We start from the raw sequence: 21,255 nt of genomic DNA on the forward strand, positions 1-21,255 counted from the left end.
CATGTTGCGGCTACTGTTCAATGAACAGTAGTCGCAACAGTGTTGCTACAGTAACACTGTCTCTGAAAAGCTGGGATGCGTGAAAAAAAAAAAAAAAAAAAAGGCTGAAATCAGTAACACTGTCTCTGAAAAGCTGGGATGCGTGAAAAAAAAAAAAAAAAAAAGGCTGAAAACGTGCAACGCCAACGCCAACGCACACCCCAAACGATCTCTAGATCTAAGCAACGAGCAACAGAGCGGCAATGATGGCGACCTCGGGCCTCTCGTGGTGAGTTCTCCGACGACAAAACAAGTCGAGATCTGATGGTGGTGCCACCAGAATGGAGGCAAAGAGCAACAAAGGGTGCTGGTTGAGTGGAGCGAAGAGTGGCATGCCCGTGGGTGCTGTCGCTGGTTTGGGCAAGTGTGAGACTGGATGAGTAAAGTATGAGAAAGAGGGAGAAAGAGTCGGGTATGAGGTTGTGAGATTTTTGTAAAATATTTTACACGTTTTTTTACGCACACAGTTTTAGTTAAAGGAAAATATTTTACAGCTTTAACTATATTTACATGCAATCAAACGCTTGAAAATGAAAAAATATTTTACCAAAAAATATTTTACATCGAAACAAATAACTCATTATTGATTTTTTTTTTTCGTTAGTAACATACACTTCTCATATAAGATAAACTATAAATTTATTGCATATTTTTAATTAATACAATAAAGATACTAATTATTGTTGCTAAGAAACAAGTGACTCCAAGCATATGAATTAATCATGAAAATTATCTATTGTTTTTAAATACAATAAATATATGAATTATTGTTGTTAAGTGAGCTCCAAGTGAGATCTAAATACAATAAACTTTTATGTATTAGTTTATTTCAAATTTGGTAAGATTTTTTTTTTTTTTTAAGATTTAAGATGAAAAAATTTATACTTTTATTGTTAGGCTTACTAATTTTTCTCCCATATTTTAGATCAAATTGGTTTGTTATTGATTTTTTTTTTTTTAAAGACCAAAATATTGTCAAGATAATTATATTCAAGTTGATTTAAGCTAGGCTTAAAAAAAAAGATCTAGGGGGTTCAAAATTATACTTTAGGAGGGTCAAATTAAAAAATTATATCTATTTTTTTTTTTTTTTGGGGCCCGGTTTAGGGTGGTTCATTTGAACCTCTGCACTGTACCTAGAGCCGCCATGATTGCATCATGAATTTAATTAATAGATCAATTATTATGAGAGGAGTAAGTTTATTATGAGAGGAGTAAGTGCTAGTACTGAATAATTACTTGAAATTGTCCAAAAAAAAAAAAAAGTTTAACACTGACGCAAAATGTTTTCTGAACTCTTGGAAGCCAGTCACATAGGATCTGTCTTGCCCTTAAATATGAATGAGAGAAATTACATTCTGCTTATTAACTCCCTTGCCTTGCTTTTGAAATTGAAAATTCCTTTGAAATTATTCTAAAATAATGGCAGTAGTACTTCAAATGCAAGGCAAAACTGGTTAAAATTAAATTATATACCAGATAAGAGTGCAACTGTTGCAGGCTTCACCACTATTCTTATGACTGCCTTTAGTATCCTACAAAAAAGATAAGTTCATGTAGACCCATCACGAAATCTGAAGTTAAATTATGAGAAGATATTTCAGTAAGCTCTACATAATTATTAGAACCAGTGGCAGAGCACATTAAAAGCTCTAATTTTTGCTCCATCCTTATTCAAAAACCTTTTTCAATTACTTTGGACTTTTGGAGTTGACGGCGGGAAGTCCCCTCTTCATCTTCAAAAAATTACCAGCCACACAGTCGCAGACATTAGGTTGCAGTAGATCCGCATCTAGGCAGATAGTCAACACACTCGGCGACAGGTGAGTGAGTCTACTCCTGTGTCTCTCTCTGGTTGATCTGGTTTGCTGTTTTTTCTTTCCTCCTTTACTTCTTCGTCGCACAGTCTGACAATCATTTAAAGACTTGAAGTCCAATGTTCACCTAAGAAGCACGGGTGCGTTTCGGGACTCAAGTGCAGATGCGGGTGCAAGACTCGACAATTTTTGAAAAAGGTGGATGTGGGTGCGATGGGACTCGGCGATTAAAAAATTATTAAAAATATTTTTATACCGTGAATTTAATATTTTTATATAAAAAAATCAAATAAATGGTATAATTTATTATTAAAAAATAATTATTTATGATTTGTTTTTAATAAAAATCAATATTTTTGATAATTGTAAACAAAAAACCACATTTCAAAAAGGTTTTTTTACTCATTTTTCAATTTCCAAGCCCACCCAAATTAAATATTTGACTTTTCCACCCCTTAATTTATATCCTTTTGTTATGTACATTTATTCTTCTTTCATCTTTTTTTTTTTTCCTCTCACAAGGTGGTGTCTTCTCATCTTCTTCTTCCTTTTTTTTTTTTTTTTTCCTCTCACAAGGCCACATGAAGCAGAAGAATGGCAGCCACTGCCTGTTTCGGCGGTTGTTTCGGTGGCCGTTTCAGCCGGAATCGACCGTATTGGCCTGTTTCTGTGGCCATTTCAGCCGGAATCGGCTGTCTCGGCATGTTTCGGTGGCCGTATTGGATTCTGTTTCCGTCGGAATTAGCCCGTTTTGGCCCGAATCGGCGCAAATCTGGCCGAGTCAGCGCGAATCCAAAAAAAAGAAAAAGAAAAAAGGGGAGAGTGGACAAGTCAGACACCGAACGTCGCGTCGGACTTTGGTTCGGCGACCTTGGAGCCGCGTCGGTGCTTTCTAGATTATTGTACATAAAGTTTTTACTTTTTGTTGGTAATGTCGTTTGTTCTTTTGCAACCACATTTATTATTGGCAAATTGTATTCTTTTGCTTTTTCAACCAAATCCAACCCCATAACAGGGTCATGTCGATTTCACTATTTATATTTCTTTATTCCATTTTTTTCCCCCATGTTGATGTTATAATCCCTAATTTTCCATGATGCTATAGTTTCGAGACTAGCTCCTAAAATTTATAGGCCTTACACAAATTAATTGTTTTACGTCTGTTCTTTTTTGTTGCAGCCCGCAAACTTTGGTTCGTGCTTTAGCTTCTGTTTCTCTCAAAGTTTGAGTTTTTAACCAAAAAAATGGCTCAGGGAAGAGGGAGTGCAATGGTTGCCACATTGTTTCTGTGCATGTTGATAATTGTGCTTCACTCTGAGATGGCTCATGCAGCCACCTACACTGTTGGAGATTCAGGTGGTTGGACTTTCAACGCTGCTGGCTGGCCTAAGGGAAAGTAGTTTAGGGCTGGCGAGACACTTGGTTAGTATATGAAGATTTACTTTTTAGTATATAACATCCTTTATTTCCTTCCTATTTTTTAATAATGAGGGTGTTTGGGTTCGGCCTCCACATTTATCATTTCAGTGTTTACTCTTTTTTTTTTTTCTTTTTTTTTTGTCTGTGCGTGAACAGTAACCTCACACGGGTTTACTGTGCAGAGACAAAAATTACTGTTCACACATTGTTCACGCAATAAAAAATATTAAAAAACAGACTTCGGTGCGGCGACCTTGGAGCCGCGTCGGTACTTTCTAGATTATTGTACATAAAGCTTTTACTTTTTGTTGGTAATGTCGTTTGTTCTTTTGCAACCACATTTATTATTGGCAAATTGTATTCTTTTGCTTTTTCAACCAAATCCAACCCCATAACAGGGTCATGTCGGTTTCACTATTTATATTTCTTTATTCTATTTTTTTTCCCCCATGTTGATGTTAGAACATTCTCATCAGCTCTCTCATAAAAAATGCCATTTTACAACACTAAAAATCTACTTTATCATTTTAACACACCATTTTACAACATGTCATTTATCAGATGTTCTATACTTCAATTCTATATATTAAAATAATATTTATTACTCATTAAAATAATATATTAATTTCTCTCCATCATTCTCATCATCGGCAACAACAACAACAACACAACCATCACTGCCGCAACAACGACCACCAGCCACTGCCGCAACAACACTGACAGCCACCACCGGCACAATCCCACATCCACCAACGCCACCTCAAAAAAAAAAAAAAAACACAACAACAGAGGTCGGCACAAACCCACGTCCATCGAACCAAACAAACCCACATCCCAAACCCACCACCAGCACAAACCCACATCCACCAACCCACATCCACATCCACATCCACCGGCACAAACCTGAGATCGACAATGGCGAGATTGGCGTGGCGATGGAGAGAACAATGGTTTACCGTTGATCGGTGAGGCCGCCGTACCGTTGAACGATGGCGTACGTAGAACGATGAGACGGCTTGATCGGTGATCGGCGGCTTGATCGGTAAGGCTTGATCGGTGATGGCGGCTTGATCGCTGCTGATTTGAGGGTGAGGGAGGGTGATCTGAAGAAGAAAGAGAGAGAGAGCATCGGCTGGAGAGAGAGGAAATAATGAGAAGAGAGAGAAAATGTTGAATTAAATATTGAGAGGAGAGAGAAAATGTTGAATAAAAAATTAATATACAGAAATGGCATTTTGGTCCGTATCATCTCATATTTGAGACGGTACTGTAGCATGTTCTATAATTATAGAACATTTACAACATCTGATGAAGCTTAAACAGTAGCTTTTGGTGTGCCAAATGCCAAATATTTGGCATTTGACACACCTGATGAGAGTGCTCTTATAATCCCTAATTTTCCATGATGCTATAGTTTCGAGACTAGCTCCTAAAATTTACAGGCCTTACACAAATTAATTATTTTACGTCTGTTCTTTTTTGTTGCATCCCGTAAACTTTGGTTCGTGCTTTAGCTTATGTTTCTCTCAAAGTTTGAGTTTTTAACCAAAAAAATGGCTCAGGGAAGAGTGAGTGCAATGGTTGCCACAGTGTTTCTGTGCATGTTGATAATTGTGCTTCACTATGAGATGGCTCATGCAGCCACCTACACTGTTGGAGATTTAGGTGGTTGGACTTTCAACGCTGCTGGCTGGCTTAAGGGAAAGCAGTTTAGGGCTGGCGAGACACTTGGTTAGTATATGAAGATTTACTTTTTAGTATATAACATCCTTTATTTCCTTCCTATTTTTGTAATAATGAGGGCGTTTGGGTTCGGCGACCACGTTTATCATTTCAATGTTTTCTCTTCTTTTTTTTTTTTTTTTTTTTCCTGCGCGTGAACAGTAACTTCACATGGGTTCACTGTGCAGAGACAAAAATTACTGTTCACGCAATAAAAAATATTAAAAATGGGTCCCACGATACTATTCACACATTTAAAAATTATTTTGCTACAGTGTTTTCAGTTTCAGCAACAATGGGTCCGTTTGGATTGAACTTATTGTTGCTGAAACTAAAAACTGAAAACTAAAAACACTATAGCAAAATAATTTTTAAATGTGTGAATAGTATCGTGGGACCCATTTTTAATATTTTTTAGTGAGTGAACAATGATGAACAGTGCGTGAACAGTAATTTTTGTCTCCTGCACAGTAAACCCATGTGAGGTTACTGTTCACGCACAGGAAAAAAAATGGGTCCGTTTTCAGTTTTCAGTTTTAGCAACAATGGGTCCGTTTGAATTGAACTTATTGTTACTGAAACTGAAAATTAAAAATTAAAAACACTGTAGAAAAATAATTTTTAAATGTATGAATAGTATCGTGAGACCCATTTTTAATATTTTTTAGTGAGTGAACAGTGATGAACAGTGCGTGAACAGTAATTTTTGTCTCCTGCATAGTAAACCCATGTGAGGTTACTGTTCATGCGCAGGAGAAAAAAAAAAAAAAAGAAGAAGAAGAAGAAGAGAAAACGCTAAAATGATAAACATGGACGCCGAACCCAAACGCCCTCAATAAGTTCAATCCAAACGAACTCAATAAGTCAAAGGACAACATTTTCATAAGTGCATATATGATCTACTAGTAATAGATCAAGTGAAAATAATGAGTTTATTGCTAATAATAAAATGAATCCATATAAAAATAATGGTCAATCACAACAAATCATATAACAGTTTTGATAAATATTATGTTCTTGACATTACTTGCATTATCTATTGAAATATTGAAGGAAAATTAATCATAGGAGCATGATAACATAAACTGAGTTATCTAAAACTATATGCTTCGTCCTTAGAAAAAGCTAAATTGATATTCAGCAAGAGAAAAAGAAAAAAAGAAGTTGTCTGGTTAATGTGCTAGGGCATACATTAAACCATTAATTTTTAAAAATATTTTCTTAAAAATTGAAAAAACTATTAGTACTTTTTCAATTTTCAAATAAAAATTTTTCAAAAATAAAAATAGTTGTGCACCCTTAAACATACGTTAACAAAATCCAACAATTAAATAATAGTCAGAAGAAGAATCCCAAACACAACTTTAACTCCAGCTGTTGTACGGTACCTTATTTAACATCTTGATTGTACGGTGCCTTAATTCAAAATGAGGTGACAAGTGAAAAGACTTGTCCTTACCTTCACTTTTCAAGTTTCATTATATGATCACGTGAAGCAAAGTATTTTATTATATTTTACATTTAGTACTACAATAGCATACAAAGTACAATCAACACTAATACTTATATTTTGTTTGGATACAGTAGAGGTAAGAGAAGAGAAAATAAATGAATAATAGTAAGGAATCCAGAATGATAAGAACACAATTTTTTTGTTTGGTTTGCAATAAGGAAGGAAATGAAAATAAAATATATATTTTTTATATTACTTTTATGTCTATATAAATGTGAATGATGCATAAAATTATGGACAAATATGTAATTTTATATCATATTATATTATTTATGTGGGTTCTAGATTTTTAAAAATCATTCTCCTTTCAAATCTAGTCAAATTGGGTGGATTGCAAATATGTGGGCTTGAAAATGGGTTTTTCCTTATTGTTATCTGTCATGCAAACCAAACGGAGGAAATGACAACATTTCCTATCATTTCTCTTCTCTTTCTCTTCCAGCGTTTCCAAACACACTGTAAAACACAGCTGAATACCAATATTTAGGCGACCTAGTTGGTAAAATACGGGGTCAACAAGTCTCGGAACTTGGGTTCAAGCCTCAAATAATTAGTTATGTGTTTGTGCTCCTTATATCTCATTTCCATTGCAAACAGTGGACTTAAAAAATAAGCGAGTCTCTCACATAGACCAAAAGTATGGGGTCTTGCCCGAGAGCAGATATGATGCTACTATGGTCATACCCAGGTAAGGAAGCCACACTAATCACCTCTCTCTAACCTTTTTTTTTTTTACCCAAAAAAAAAAAAAAACTCAGCTGAATATGTGTGGTTGTGATGAGTTGTGGTGTGGTTGAGATGAGTGGTAGTGTATTTTGAGGTTAAAAATGTGGATAAAAAATATATTTAATTGAAATGGTGATGTAGTATTAAGGTTGATATATAACTATAAAAAACATAAATAACTAAATTATTAAAAAAAAAAGTTTCTCTAATTAGTTTAATTAAAAATTTGAAGAAACTAACGTGAATGCTCCAAGTTCTAACTAAATACTTCCCTTAAACCTTTCTAAGTATATTCAATTGGCTGATATTTAAATTTAAAAATAAATTATACCAAAGGCACACCCACTACACAACACTTAGGCCATTGTTGGTATAATAAATGAAAATTGCATTAAGAATAGAAACCTATAATAGTATAAATAAATTATACCTATTTATATGTTTGGTTGTAAAAAAAATTAATCTATATTAGTGTAAATAAATTATACCTATTTATATGTTTGGTTGTAAAATTGAAATAATACTCTATATTGTATTCCACAAATTATATACTTTTAAATATTTTACTTAAACAATTATATTTAAACTTGTCGTGTGACTCAATTATCTTAAAATTAAATACTTTTGAAATTATTTATGAGATTTTTTGTTGATATATCATTTGTTGGTGTTTCTTTACAATGTAGTTGTGTTACTCTAGCTCTTGTTAGTGTTGCAAAAGAGAATGAGGCGGTCATTGTTTGGTTAGAAAAATGTCTCTCTTTTTTCTTTTTCATTGTATAACATGATGCTGAATAAATAAAGTTTACTATGATTTTTACTAAAAAAAAAAAAGAATTACATTATTGTCTATATTTCAAGTCTGTTTAGATACCGCTTATTACTGAAAACTAAAAACATTGTAGCAAAATAATTTTTAAATGTGTGAATAGTGTCATGAGACTCAGTTTTAAAGTTTCTAGTACTGAAAAAAGTACTTGCGAGTCTTGTGAACTGTGCACAGGACCCACTATTTAAATGCAAAAGCAGGAAAGCACGTTTTCTGTACGTTCCAAATGCACACTTCAAATCAACACACATATCAATTTCTAAAAACTCATATAACAAAAAAAAGCATTTTCGCATCTTGAGTGCATATTTATATATATATATATATATTGATGATTTTTTTTTAAATTTTTATTATGTGAATAAATAAAATTTGTGATTTAGAAAATGGATTTTACTAATGTGTGCCTTAAGAGCATCCACAATGGTTTTTTCAATTCTATCCTATTTTACCATCCCAAAAAGCTACTTTATCAATTATACCATACCATTTTACAACACACCCAACATCCCAAAATTCTATTTTTTCCCATTTTATTTAAATATTCTATTTTATTCCTTTTTTTACTATTTCTCTTTTTCTATTCCTTTTCCTCTCTTTCTCCCTCAACCTTTAGCATCGGTTTTAACACACAGAGCCACACACACAGAGACCCATGACTGACCACACAAAATAGAATGCATAGTTCATCAAAACTTTCTTTTCCATCCTAATTTTCTAACTAGACAAACAATACTAAAAGAAAATTCATACAAAAAACACACAAAGCTGAGTTGAACTACGCTCTCATCCATCAAAAAGGAAAACTAAAACAACAACAAAACCCAGAACCTTCTCTTATTTTATTTTATCTTCACACCAAACAAAAATAGATCACAATCCAAGAGTTTCAAACCCATCGGAGCCCTCACACTGATCCAAACCCAGCCCGCCGATCCACCGTCGTCAAAACCCACGATCTTCACCGTTGTCAAAACCCACACCTCCAAAGAAACCCACCATCGATGCCTTGTTGAAATCACTATCGGAGCCATTGAAGCTCCGATTCAAACCCATTCAAACCCATCGGAGCCCTCACGCCAACCCATTGGAGCCATCCGATTCCACCGTTGTCAGAACCCACTGGGTCTTGGGTCTGAAGAGAGTAGAGAGCAGATGAGAAAGAGAGAAGGAAGAGAGAGAAAAAGAAGAGAAATAATGAGAGAGGAGAGAGAAATTCTCAGGTTAAAAAGAGGAGACAGAGTATTAAAAAATTATTTTTTTATACCATTCAGCTACAGTACCATCTTACATTTAAGATGGTACTGTAGCACAATTTTTTTTTTTTTTTTTGTGCAATAGTTACATTTTACAACATCTAATGGAGTGGGCATTTTGGGCCTGAATTGTGAAATAGGCCTACATTTGGGATTTGGTCTATCCGTTGCTGATGCTTTAAAGACACACAATAGTAAACCAATTTTGGAAAAAAGTTTATTGAAAATTGAAAAAATTTTAACAACTTTTTCAATTCCTAATAAAACTTTTTTAAAAATAGATTTGTTAATGTCCGGATCCTTAAAAAATATATTAATTTTAAAACTATTATGCACTTTAAAGTTTGTGACATTCAATAATAGCATGTCACATGTCAGTAATTTTGTAGTAGCTAAACCATGGTGATTGGCGGGAAGACAAACAGCTCTACGAATGGAAGTTGAAGAGAGAATGACATGCAAGAAGTAGAAGACACGACATGAAATCACATCTCATATACATGCACCTCTACCGCACGGTTAACGAAGAAGCCATTTTACCAGCTCTGTACTAATTATCATGCTCATCAATCATCATCATCGGACCATTCGCATGTCTGTCTCTTCACATTTCAAAGCCTTAAATACCCCCCCAAGACCTCAAACTTTCCAAGCACCTCTTCCTCTTTCAAGTATTTGCATCACCAAGGTCTCTCTGAGTTGAGAGTTTTGTGCATAAGGTATGATCTTTTGCCTATTTATGAATTTAATGACACAATTTCACAATTCTTTTTTTAGTTTTTAGAGCTATTGAGGTGATTGATTATAATTAGTAACTATAAAAGTAGTGTCAATCACATGAAATTAAGTGATGTTGTACTAGTCACAATTTGCCATTTCATCAACAAGTTGTCAAGAAAGCTGTAAATTGAACCGGTTCTAAAGAAGTTGAAATGTGACATAGGGATACATTTTATTCAGTAATATATTCAAAGCTCAATTTTCAACTTCTTTTGTATATGGTTACTGCACTTGATTTTCTGTTGCTTATGAAAGCTCATGAAGTTTTTTTTTTTTGCCTATCTGTAGTGCAGAAATCTAAAGCTCATTTTTTGTTGCTTGTGAAATCTCATAAATTTTTGCTTCTAGTTCAGTAAATTAAGCTCTTTTTTCTTTCTTCCTTTTTTTGGTATGTGGGTGTGGCCTAACAAATATTTGTATGTGAAGCATCTTTGTGGATAGAACATGAAACGCAGGCGTATGTTTAGAAAGAACGGTACCAAGACAAAATGGTCCACTGTAGTTGCCGAGAACAAAGAAGCAATTGATAAATTTGATGATGAAAATCCTGAAGATAATGATGAATTTGATAGGGATTGTGAGGGTAAAGGCGATGAAGAAATTGACACTGAAATGGATGGTGGTGCATTTTCCTCTAATTATTCAACCGGGAGTGACAACAGTTGGTCATGTAGCTCTGAAGTTATGAGTTCTGAATATAGTAGTTATGAGTCGTCGGATGAGTCAATGGAGAGGCCAGTGCAGAAATTGGTTAATTGGCCTAGTAAAGGGAAGCTAAAGAGGGTGAAATTGTCCAGGAAAAGTGATTACTCGCAGCCTAAGTCTTCAAGGGGCTTGGTATCTTCAAGCGGATACAAAAAAGGGAGAAAGTCGATCCATGAGGATCCTCGTTATAATGAGCAAGAATTATGTGCTGCCTTAATGGTATGATGGAAATTTTTGTAATGCGTTTCTGTTTAAAAATTTTATTAGGTAGTATATTTGATTAGTAGTTTGATTTATAGATTTGTTGCAAAAAGAAAATTTTTTCTTGAAAAGATAGAAATTTTTTGTAGAATGATAACGTAACAAAGCCTATGGTTGCTAAAAAAAAAAAAAAAAAAAAAACTTATATGCTTAGTTAGGCTTTGTTCTTGTTGTTTCCAATTGTTTAATTCTAGGTGATTATCAAGGTTATGAAAATGGACGAGGCTAAACCTTTCAATGTTCCAGCAGATCCAGCTGCTTTGGGAACATCTGTAAGTGACACATTTTGTAAGTATATTTTTTGGCATACATAGATGGTGCTAAAGAACAATGCTTCAGTCTGCCCTTAAGTAAGGAGGAAATTGCAGGATAGAAAATGAAATTATTCATCCATCTCTTTGTATTGTAAGATATTGAGGTTAATTAAACCTTACACCTGAATATGCATCTATCTTTGAACTCTGGTGCCGAAGATTTAATGTAGCCAAGAAAATAGGAGCTCTTGTTGATTTTTAATCACTCATCACTAGCTATTCATCTTTGATGAATTTGAAGTGGATTTTTTCTTCAAAAGTTTGATTCAATAACATATGAGGGCAATGCATTTGTTTGTTTATTCCCTTCTTAAAGAACTACAAGTTTTGTGTGTAGCTTGTTATCTCATTTCCCTTTGTCAGCCTTTTGTAACTGTCATGTATTAAAAAGTAGTCTTTTTGTAACTATCATGTACTTGGAAGAAAAGATTATATTCTTAAATAAATCTCATGGTTTTTAAAATTTCATTATGCTGACTGAAGTCATAAAGTATTGTATACAGTAACTTATAATTTATTTTATCAAGTACTATATGTTTTCATATCCTCATATACCATATATATACCACTTTGCTTTGCCATATCTGTGGTATGTATCATCTTGTGTGTTCCTAATCCTTATTTGCTTTTCTTCTTTTTTTGGTTTGGTGGTTGGAACCAGGATTACGTCAATGTCATAGATACACCAATGGATTTTGGAACAATATACAGCAATCTTCGAAATGGTTCTAAGTATTTGAATTCTGAGGATGTCTATAAGGATGTACAACTCATTTGGAGACATTGGTGCAAGTATAATTACAAGGGTGATTATGTTTTGGAACTTATGACAAGTGTGAAGAAGAAATTCATGAAGCACTGGATAGCAGCTAATTTGTACTGTGAACCAACTCAAAAGACCAATGGTAAGAGTTTCATGTTTATGCTATTTCTCATTAATGTACACTCTTCACTTGACCATACCAGTTTTCGCTAGTTCTCATTAATGCATTTGATTCTTTTGACTATACTAATTTTTAGAAGTTCACATCTTAGTGGATTTCTTTGTAAAAAATTATAATCTCCAGTGTTGTGTGTGTGTGATTGTTGACACATAAAGGATCACTGTGAATTTCGAAACATGTATATGAATCATGAGCATTCCATTATTTAGATATCCATTTTGTATCTGTTAATGGTTTGGGATCCATTCTTTGCTAGGACATTCATTGCCTCCCATGCAGTATGACACAAGGCGCAAAAAATATGTGGCTGAGTATCCAGAGGGCCACATGATTGGCGGACCCAACCAGTCCCAGCCCCAATTGATCAAAAACGAACCATGTCACTCACAGAAGCTGCAGCAAAGCAGTAGCCAACCACAGGCTGGCAGTGATATTGGTAGCATAGGTACGCGATGCACTTAATTCTTCATATCAGGGATGATTGTTTCTTTAAGCCTTCAATCTATGTAATATGTTATTAATTATATATAGATTAATGCTTTATCTCTTCAAAATTGATATTACAACTCTTATGTCAGTATCAATCTGAATGTTCGTTATACTTTTGCTGACACAGGCCCTCAATTTGGGCCATGGTAACCATTATCGTAACTACATACTCATCTTGTTTTTGTCAGTTGCCTTATGAAAGAAACTGTTTTGACTGTTGCATTTGGCATTGTGATATTCCTATTGACATTATATACGTATTTCAGTTGTAACTGTTACTGATTGGTCTTTTTTTCCACTCTTGTAGCAAACTCACCACCTCATGCAGGCTATACAAATGATAGTGCTGGTGAGTTACATGTCAAATATAAATCCTCTTCAATGCCAGTTGAATATAAATTATATATAACTTTTCAGTCATACATTTGGATTATGTGTTCATCTCCAATTTCAATATCAAGATATCTATTTTGAAATTTTTATTGATTGGCTTTTTATCCTTTGTAGGGCAATCTCACTTACCACCTCATAGGGATCATGGCTTGAGGAGAAAAAATTACATGCTGAATCGTCCCGTGGGTCCGATGATCAACAAACACAGCCAGCCTAAGCCACAGCAGCCCATACTAAGTTTCAACCAGTCATATCATTTACAGCAGCCGCAGCAGACGACTAGCCAAGCCCAGCCCTCCCATCCTCAGGCTGACACTGCAGGTATGCTAGATGATAAATCCTTTAACTTGCTATCTGTGATGATAAATCCTTTAACTTGCTATCTGTTTAGTATTTTACATACTAATATTTATGTTGTATAAACTTATTCATTATAGTTTCTTATTTTAGTACTATTTTATCTTTATCTGCTTATTTATCTGTCCAAGGAACAAGTTGATCTATGAAGCATCTAATTAAAATTTTCCGAACAGCATTATAGGTATCTTGTTTTCATTTCCACTTGGTTATGTTACTTAAAATGTCTGCTAGTTTATACAACAAGGATTTAAGACAGACTTGAATATATGTAAACAATGAGGACCTGGTTCTCATTATATAGGAGTTAATTTTGTAGCTAATATTGATATTTACCTACTATTTTATGTAGGACAATCACCTACAAACTCTGTCTTGGGGTGCAGTAATTATAAGTCAAGATGTCCATCAGGTCCTGTGATCAACAATCCTGGTCCACAGCAGCAGATTCAGGAGGCCCCAGAATGCCACAACCAACCATGCAAGTCAGTGTGCAAGCCTAGGAAAAAGAGGTGTCGAGGCCCTGCACGATGCCGCTTCTTGTGGGACTTGTCTGACGGTGAGCGAATAGATGTTTCAATCAACAGATTTGGGCAGCCCATTGGCCGTGAGGCTGCCAAGCTCAGCAGTTTCATGGGTACCATAGCACGGAATGGCTACATTGCACCCCTTACTTATGTCAGCTGGAAGGCTGTACCGTATGCAGCCAAAGAGGATATGTGGCAGATTGTGCAGGTACTACCAAAAAGTTTTACTTTTTTAAGTAAATGAAACTTACATATAGTTCCTTTGGTTTTCAGAAGGAAATGTACCTATGTTACACTAATAAGCATTAGTCCAAAACCATCTCAAAAAGAGTATCCAACTTATAAGATAGCTCAGGCATATATAAGTTCATTTTGCTGTGTTATGTAATTGAATGCTTTCCTTTTGTGCTATAGTCAAGGTTCAACATTGATCCGAAGGGGAAAAGTTGGGTCATTAAGTCTCTTGCAACCAAATGGAGGAGCTTTAAGTCCTTAGTAAAGGCTAAACATGAGCAACTAAGGCACCGTGATAGGAGGGTCCTTCCGCATCAATGGCCGATCCTCATATCCCACTGGAACTCTGAAAGAGAAAAGGTATATTCTACATGCTGGCCAAAGGATTTTTGTTTGTTTGTTTGTTTGTTTTGTTTTGTTTTATTTTGGTGGTCTGAATGCATGGTCCAAGACTGACATTCACATTTTGAGACGTGAGTTAAACATTCAATTAGTCTTTTACTCTACTTTCCAGATGAAATTTGGGAATGGGATAATTTATAGATCAAACTTTGTAGGTGCGAACTGCTATAAATAAGGCTTGCCGTGCAAAGATGAAGGATGTGCACACTTTAGGGAGAAAGAGCTATGCGAGGTTACGTGAGGAGGAGGTAACTTATATTTTTGTAAATATTTATTGGCTCTGTGTGGTCTATATTTTTTTACATTCATCCATAATGTACTATAACTTGTTCTCTATGTGAGGGCAGAGGGAGAAGAGGCCAAATGGGGAGGAGCCAACTAGGGATGAGGTGTATATATTAACCCACACACATAAAGATGGGAAACCTGTTAATGAGGAAGCAGCAGCCAAAATTGTATGTTTTATTTACTTTTTAAAGTATCTTGTATTTTACCAATCTAAGTTTTGGCATGAGTTTGCCTTTTCTATCTCAAAGTGTTATTCTACCTGCTTGTGCTTCATTATGTTATGCATTTTGTTAAAATTGTTGTGTGTTTCATTATGTTATGCATTTTGTTAAAATTGTTGTGTGTTAGGAATAGCGGTAGATGAGGAGAGTGGAGAAGAGGCCTCATCACTCTTCAACCAACCAGAAATAGGATAAGAGAAAACATATCAGGCTTAACGATAGCAGGCAAAGTGAACATTTTATAAATCAAGTTAGTCAAAAGGCACAATAACCAACTCACTGGTGATTCAAGTGTAATGGAAAAATTACACAAAACCCCTTTGTGGTTTTCATAAAACATGGAACCCCTAAAGTTTTGAGTGTAACACTTAGCCTCATGTGGTATTGTTTTTTGTGTAAACCGTTAATTGTATAATACCTAGCCTCCTGTGGTATTGTTTTTTGAGCAAACCGTTAATTGAATAACACATGGGGGTTTTGTATATTTTCTCAAGTGTAATTTTCAAGGTGATTTATAATCTGAACTCTTGAATCTTCTCCATGCCAGTCAAAGCTCCGTGAACTAGCATCACAGCAACCAAAGACCTCAAATGACCGGGATGATATCTTCTTTAAAGTCATGGGACAAGAAAAACCTGGATACGTGCGCACATATGGCTTGGTACCAAACCCCTCTGATGTATTGGGCCCAACATCTAGCCTTACAGAGGCCAAGATGATAGCTACTGCAGAGATGAGTAAGATGGTGGAGAAAATGGAGGCCATGGAGCAAAGATACACTTGCATGGAAGCACAGATAACTAAGTCCAAGATGATAGCTACTGCAGAGATGAGTAAGATGGTGGAGAAAATGGAGGCCATGGAGCAAAGATACACTTGCATGGAAGCACAGATAACTAAGATGACATCATACATGGAAAGATTCCTCAAGAAGCAAGTAAGATGACATACTTTGGATGTTAAGACTCTGATTTTGAATATTAGTGAATGCAATTGTGTTAGTAAATGAGATTTATTGTACAAGTTCATTAAATATGACTTTAAGAACTTGAAGAACGAAACAATCTGTAGTCTGTACATTCTGAAAATGTGTTCTAGACTTCTAGTTCAATTTTGTGACACTGAGGAATGAATCAATCTATACATTCTGAAATGTGGCCGCTCATGCCTGTAAATCTGTACCTATTTGCTGATTGTTGACTTAATGATGGGTAGTGTATAGGGACATTATTTTTTTTTAAAGCTTCATACTTGTTTCTTGCGTTTTTGGTCAAGTATTCTTAGTGGTTTGATGTATCAATTTCATGAAAGATGGCTAGCTGTCTAACATTGTTTATGTTTTGAAGCAATTAAATATGTGACTTGGTCGTCTACTAACCTGTTTCATTATACATTAGCTTTGCTAGTTATTCACTTGTGCGGTTATGCCACTAACCAAAATCTTAACTGTACAGATCCTAATTCGGTTTCTTTTACATTCTCATTCTGTTTGCAGGATGAACAGAGTGGCAGTAATGGTTGAAACCAATGGAGCCATTTAGCAAGAACTGTCTTATTGAATTGATTGGAACTTACTGGATTTTGTTGATGATAATTCTTGAGTTGTAAACATGTTTCATTAAGATGGTTTTCTTTTAAAATTATGATCAGAATGTAATGAATAATGTCCATATATAAACTGCATAACTGTCAATGCTGCACAGATAATTCATTCGAATTTTTATATATAGTAGCTTTTAATTTTATTCAAGTCTCCTTTGAAAGGATTTCTTTTCTCAGATATTTACGACCGTCATGACAGTATTTAATTTATTTATTTTTTCCGTTTTACCTTTTTTTTTTTAATAGCAAAATATTTTTAATCAGACAACTCTTTTTAGCAATTCCAACCCTCGTTGAAAAATATTTATGCAACATCATGTCTAAATAGTTTTACTAAAATATATGAAAATTTAAGAAGCACGATATTATTTGGGAAAAAATAAAAAATAAAAAGGGGTGGACATTTTTTTAGTTTCTTTTTCATTTGTTTTTTTATTTTTTCTTAAGTTTTTTATACTTACTAAGACACGACCACTCTCCAATTTCAACACAAAATTCTATTCCTAATGTTATTAGCAACATTAATTCTTCAAATAATCTAAGAAGAAACATTATCTTAGGTATTCTTCAACAGCCTTTCCTCAACTTTGTGATTAGTTATTGGTTTTTGGGCTTGATGCATCTTAGTTCGTGTGTATGGGGTTTATTAATTATGTGTGCAGGCCAAATATTGATTTTTTTTAGTATGGAATAAGTTTATATCCGTTTATGAGTTAGGGTTTAATGTAAATGTCATAAACGTTGTTGTTGTTGTTGTTTTTTTTTTTTCTTCATCTTTTTTATTAATTGGATAGTTATAAGAGGAATGGAGGTTTAAACCCCAAATGTTTCCATTAGAAACACTAGAAAGTATTAATTAGTTGAGTCACAAAATTCAACTAATTGACACTTAGTTCATGTGTATGGGGTTTATTAATTATGAGTTCAGGCCTAATATTGATTTTTAGTATGTAATAAGTTTATATCCCTTTATGAGTTAGGGTTTAATGTAAATGTCATAAACATAGGGTTTTTTTTCTTTTTTTTTGAGGGAGAAGTGTAACTCAACTAATTGACACTTTGTTCATGTGTATGGGGTTTATCAATTATGCGTACAGGCCAAATATTGATTTTTTTACTATGAAATAAGTTTATATCCCTTTATGAGTTAGGGTTTAATGTAAATGTCATAAACATAGGGTTTTTTTTTTTTTTTTTTTTTATCTCTCTCTCTCTCTCTCTTCTTTTTTGATAATTGGATAGTTATAAGAGGAATGGAGGTTTAAACCCTAGATATCTCCATTAGAAACACTAGAAAGTAACAATTAGCTAAGTTACAAAACTCTTAGCAAATACAAGGGTTAATCTTGACTCTCACTTAATTAGTTAGAGTCTCACCATTAGACCTAGTATCTTCCATGTTGCATAACTTTTCTTTGCAGCCAAAGACAAGTCATTTATTAATTTTAAGGGTAGCTCCAAACTAAATAGCTAGTTTCAAAATTTAAAGGTTTAATTTGTAGCAATGTTAAGCTCCAGTCTTTAATTTGAAACTATAAACTTTAATTTGAAATCACCCTTAAAACATGCCCCATTAAATTTCCAATAACATTAAGCCGCGGACATACCAAGTAAACTAAATATTACATTCCTTGGTATCAAAATATAGTGAAATTCCTATCAAAAAAAAAAAAATATAGTGAAATTATTTTGTGCATTTGATGTGCATCATTCTCTAACATATAGGTCAATCCTACATATGCGATTCCTGTACATATATAAGACCTATATTTATATGAGAAGAACATGTAATATACCATGTATACGTGAATATTAGATTAGTTTTTCCTAATTATATTAAACATTGTCATTTAGCATAAATGGAGCTTTTAGTCCTTAACAAGTATAAGTACTAGAAGCTCCATATATGCCAAATGAGACCTATATTTATGTGAGAGTAATATATAATATACCATCAATGTATACAAGAATATTAGATTAGTTATTCCTAATTAGAATTAACCACCGTGCACCCTTGGTGTGGTGGTCACTTGACAAGTATAAGTCCTTGTGGGGTGTGGGGGGTAAGAGCTGGGATTCGAGCCTCTAGGAGAGAGTTTCACATACATATACACTTAGATTAGGCTAGAGTAGAATTTCTATCTTGTATTTAAAAAAAAAAAAAATTAACATTGACCTTTGGTGTGTATATATATATATATATATATTGTTAAGTTATGATTTTTATCATAACATTATTGTTGGCTTATTCCATGACAAAAAGTATTTTAATTGCATTAATTTATTCCCTTGTATTTTTGTGGGATTTTATTGTATTGGGTTTAGTATTAAGTTGGTGAAGACTCAAACTTAAATGAAGATCAGTACATTTCGTGACTAGCTTGCAAGAAGTTCGTGAGAAGGGTTCTCGCGAAAAAGGCATGTGAGAAGCACATAACTGGAAGCTGAAGATTCGTGCTAGACTATCGATTTCGCAAGTATTTCGCGAGTAAGGCCTTCTCGCAATATACCCGCGAGACTCTCTGTTTGGAGGATTTTTAATTGTAATTTTCTTACCCTTCACCCATACTATACACAACCCACACCTATTCAGAGTGTAGAGAGTGTTTTAGAGCTTGGGAAGTTTTGGGGATTTGCCAAAGGAAGCCGGTGAGGCTTGGCAGATGCAATCAGGTGCATTGCAGGATCTGCAAAGCTAGATAAGACACGATTCCAAGAAGCCTTGTTGGAGTAAAAGCGTGGAGGGCTTAGGTGCATTGGGTAGATTAGGTTTAAAGGGTTTTACTATTCATATATCCCAACTGATTGTCCAGTGGATCGGTTTATCGCTTGGAGGGCGGCGGAGAAGTTTTACGCTGAATACTTCAGTTTCCTCTTTGATAACACATCGGATGTTATCTTGTGTTTGCATTCTTCTTCCCTACTCTTTTAGCTTTCATTTTACTGCTGTGATTTGTTGAATATGGCTTAGAGTAGTTTTTTTGTTTGTTCGCTCGCATTTACTCTATTTCGCACTTAGTATAAGTTAGAGTAAAATTAATCGAGTCATAATATTTAATTGGGGGGTCTAAACAGTTCTTGTGTTTTAACATATAATCGAGCTTTCATATATATATATATATGGAGCTTCTAGTACTTGGAAGCTCCACTGGAAGCACTATAACTGCCAAAGTCTTAATGTGTGTATGAGAGAGAGAGGGAATAAATGAGCTCATTTATTCTATAATTAATTAAATCCCATGTATTTAGAAATTATTTAATGAGACATATTCATTATATTTCATAATAATTAAATCTCATTTGTTATTATACACACACACACACACACATATATATATATATAGGTTGGGTTCAAGTTATACCTAGTGTAATTCTAAGCAATGTTACACCACTTAATATTTTTTAATTGAATGCAAATTTTGACAAATCTACCGTTAGATTACATTATCTTCATATATTCTCCATACTTGCAAAATTTTCAAGGTGATCAAAGATTAATAGCCATGTCATCAATCAATTTTTTAAATTCAAGTTTTTGTAGTTTAAAATAATACATAAAAGATGAGTTTATGTATCAAATAGTAAATAACATCCAATTGACATTAAAATTGGCATGATTGTTAAGAACATTGTTGTTTTGTGACAGTCAGGCAGCATTGCATATTGGTTCCAATCTTGTTTTCCACGAAAGAACAAAGCATATTGAAATAGATTGTCATGTAGTCAGGGGCAAGGTTTTGGAGAGGGTTATTAAGCTAAATCATGTGAGGACTCACTGTCAACTTGCAGACATGCTTACCAAGGCATTGAGCTACAATCAGTTTTCTAATCTTGTTAGCAAGATGGGAATGATAAACATACACACACCAGCTGCTCTTGAGGGGGAGTATCAGTGTGTTGGACACAGGGAAGAAGCAAGAGCAGAAGGTGGAGCTGGTTCAGAATCAACAAACATTGAATAAAAGCTACATAAACCACATTAGCTAGTGTTTGTACTGTAGATACAACCTGTAGCTTAGTGATTGTTTTATTTTGTAAGTGATTGCACGTGGGAGTGTTAATTGTTGCTGTATACTCACGTGTGAGAGTTAATTTTCAGTTTGTTAGTCGCTTTTAGTTAGTTAGGCTAGCTCTGTGTTGTATATAGGAGATTGTAATCTTGCTTTTGCTAATTAATCATACATACAGAATTTCTTCATTCTGTTTCTGATAGCAACTTATGTGGTCATGTCGAAATGAGTTTCAGGGAATAAAACAACTTCAAAAAAAATAGTTTATAATTTGTTTGTGCGTGGAGTTGTCAGTTGATAATTCTTGATAGCATAGCCCCACCAAAAAATAAATAAATAAGGAAAATTACTCTCATGGGACATTGATGATATCTCTCGTATCATTTTGGGTCTCACCATTTAAGACC

At 34.3% G+C, this 21,255-nt stretch overlaps 1 protein-coding gene across 1 annotated transcript; it reads left to right on the forward strand.

The window, feature by feature from the left end:
- The first annotated feature begins 9,787 nt into the window (after positions 1 to 9,787).
- On the forward strand, positions 9,788 to 20,800 carry LOC112009695 (uncharacterized). Its single transcript, XM_065772660.1, has 13 exons — positions 9,788 to 10,040; positions 10,528 to 11,025; positions 11,262 to 11,339; positions 12,043 to 12,286; positions 12,582 to 12,770; positions 13,122 to 13,163; positions 13,322 to 13,528; positions 13,917 to 14,299; positions 14,506 to 14,685; positions 14,883 to 14,975; positions 15,075 to 15,182; positions 15,784 to 16,173; positions 20,489 to 20,800. The coding sequence occupies exons 2-13, from the start codon at positions 10,546 to 10,548 to the stop codon at positions 20,798 to 20,800; spliced, it is 2,706 nt and encodes a 901-aa protein (XP_065628732.1). The 5' UTR covers positions 9,788 to 10,040; positions 10,528 to 10,545.
- Positions 20,801 to 21,255: the final 455 nt, after the last annotated feature.

Source organism: Quercus suber, unplaced genomic scaffold (assembly GCF_002906115.3).
Source record: "Quercus suber isolate HL8 unplaced genomic scaffold, Cork oak 2.0 scaffold_61, whole genome shotgun sequence".
Classification (NCBI taxonomy): Eukaryota; Viridiplantae; Streptophyta; class Magnoliopsida; order Fagales; family Fagaceae; genus Quercus; species Quercus suber.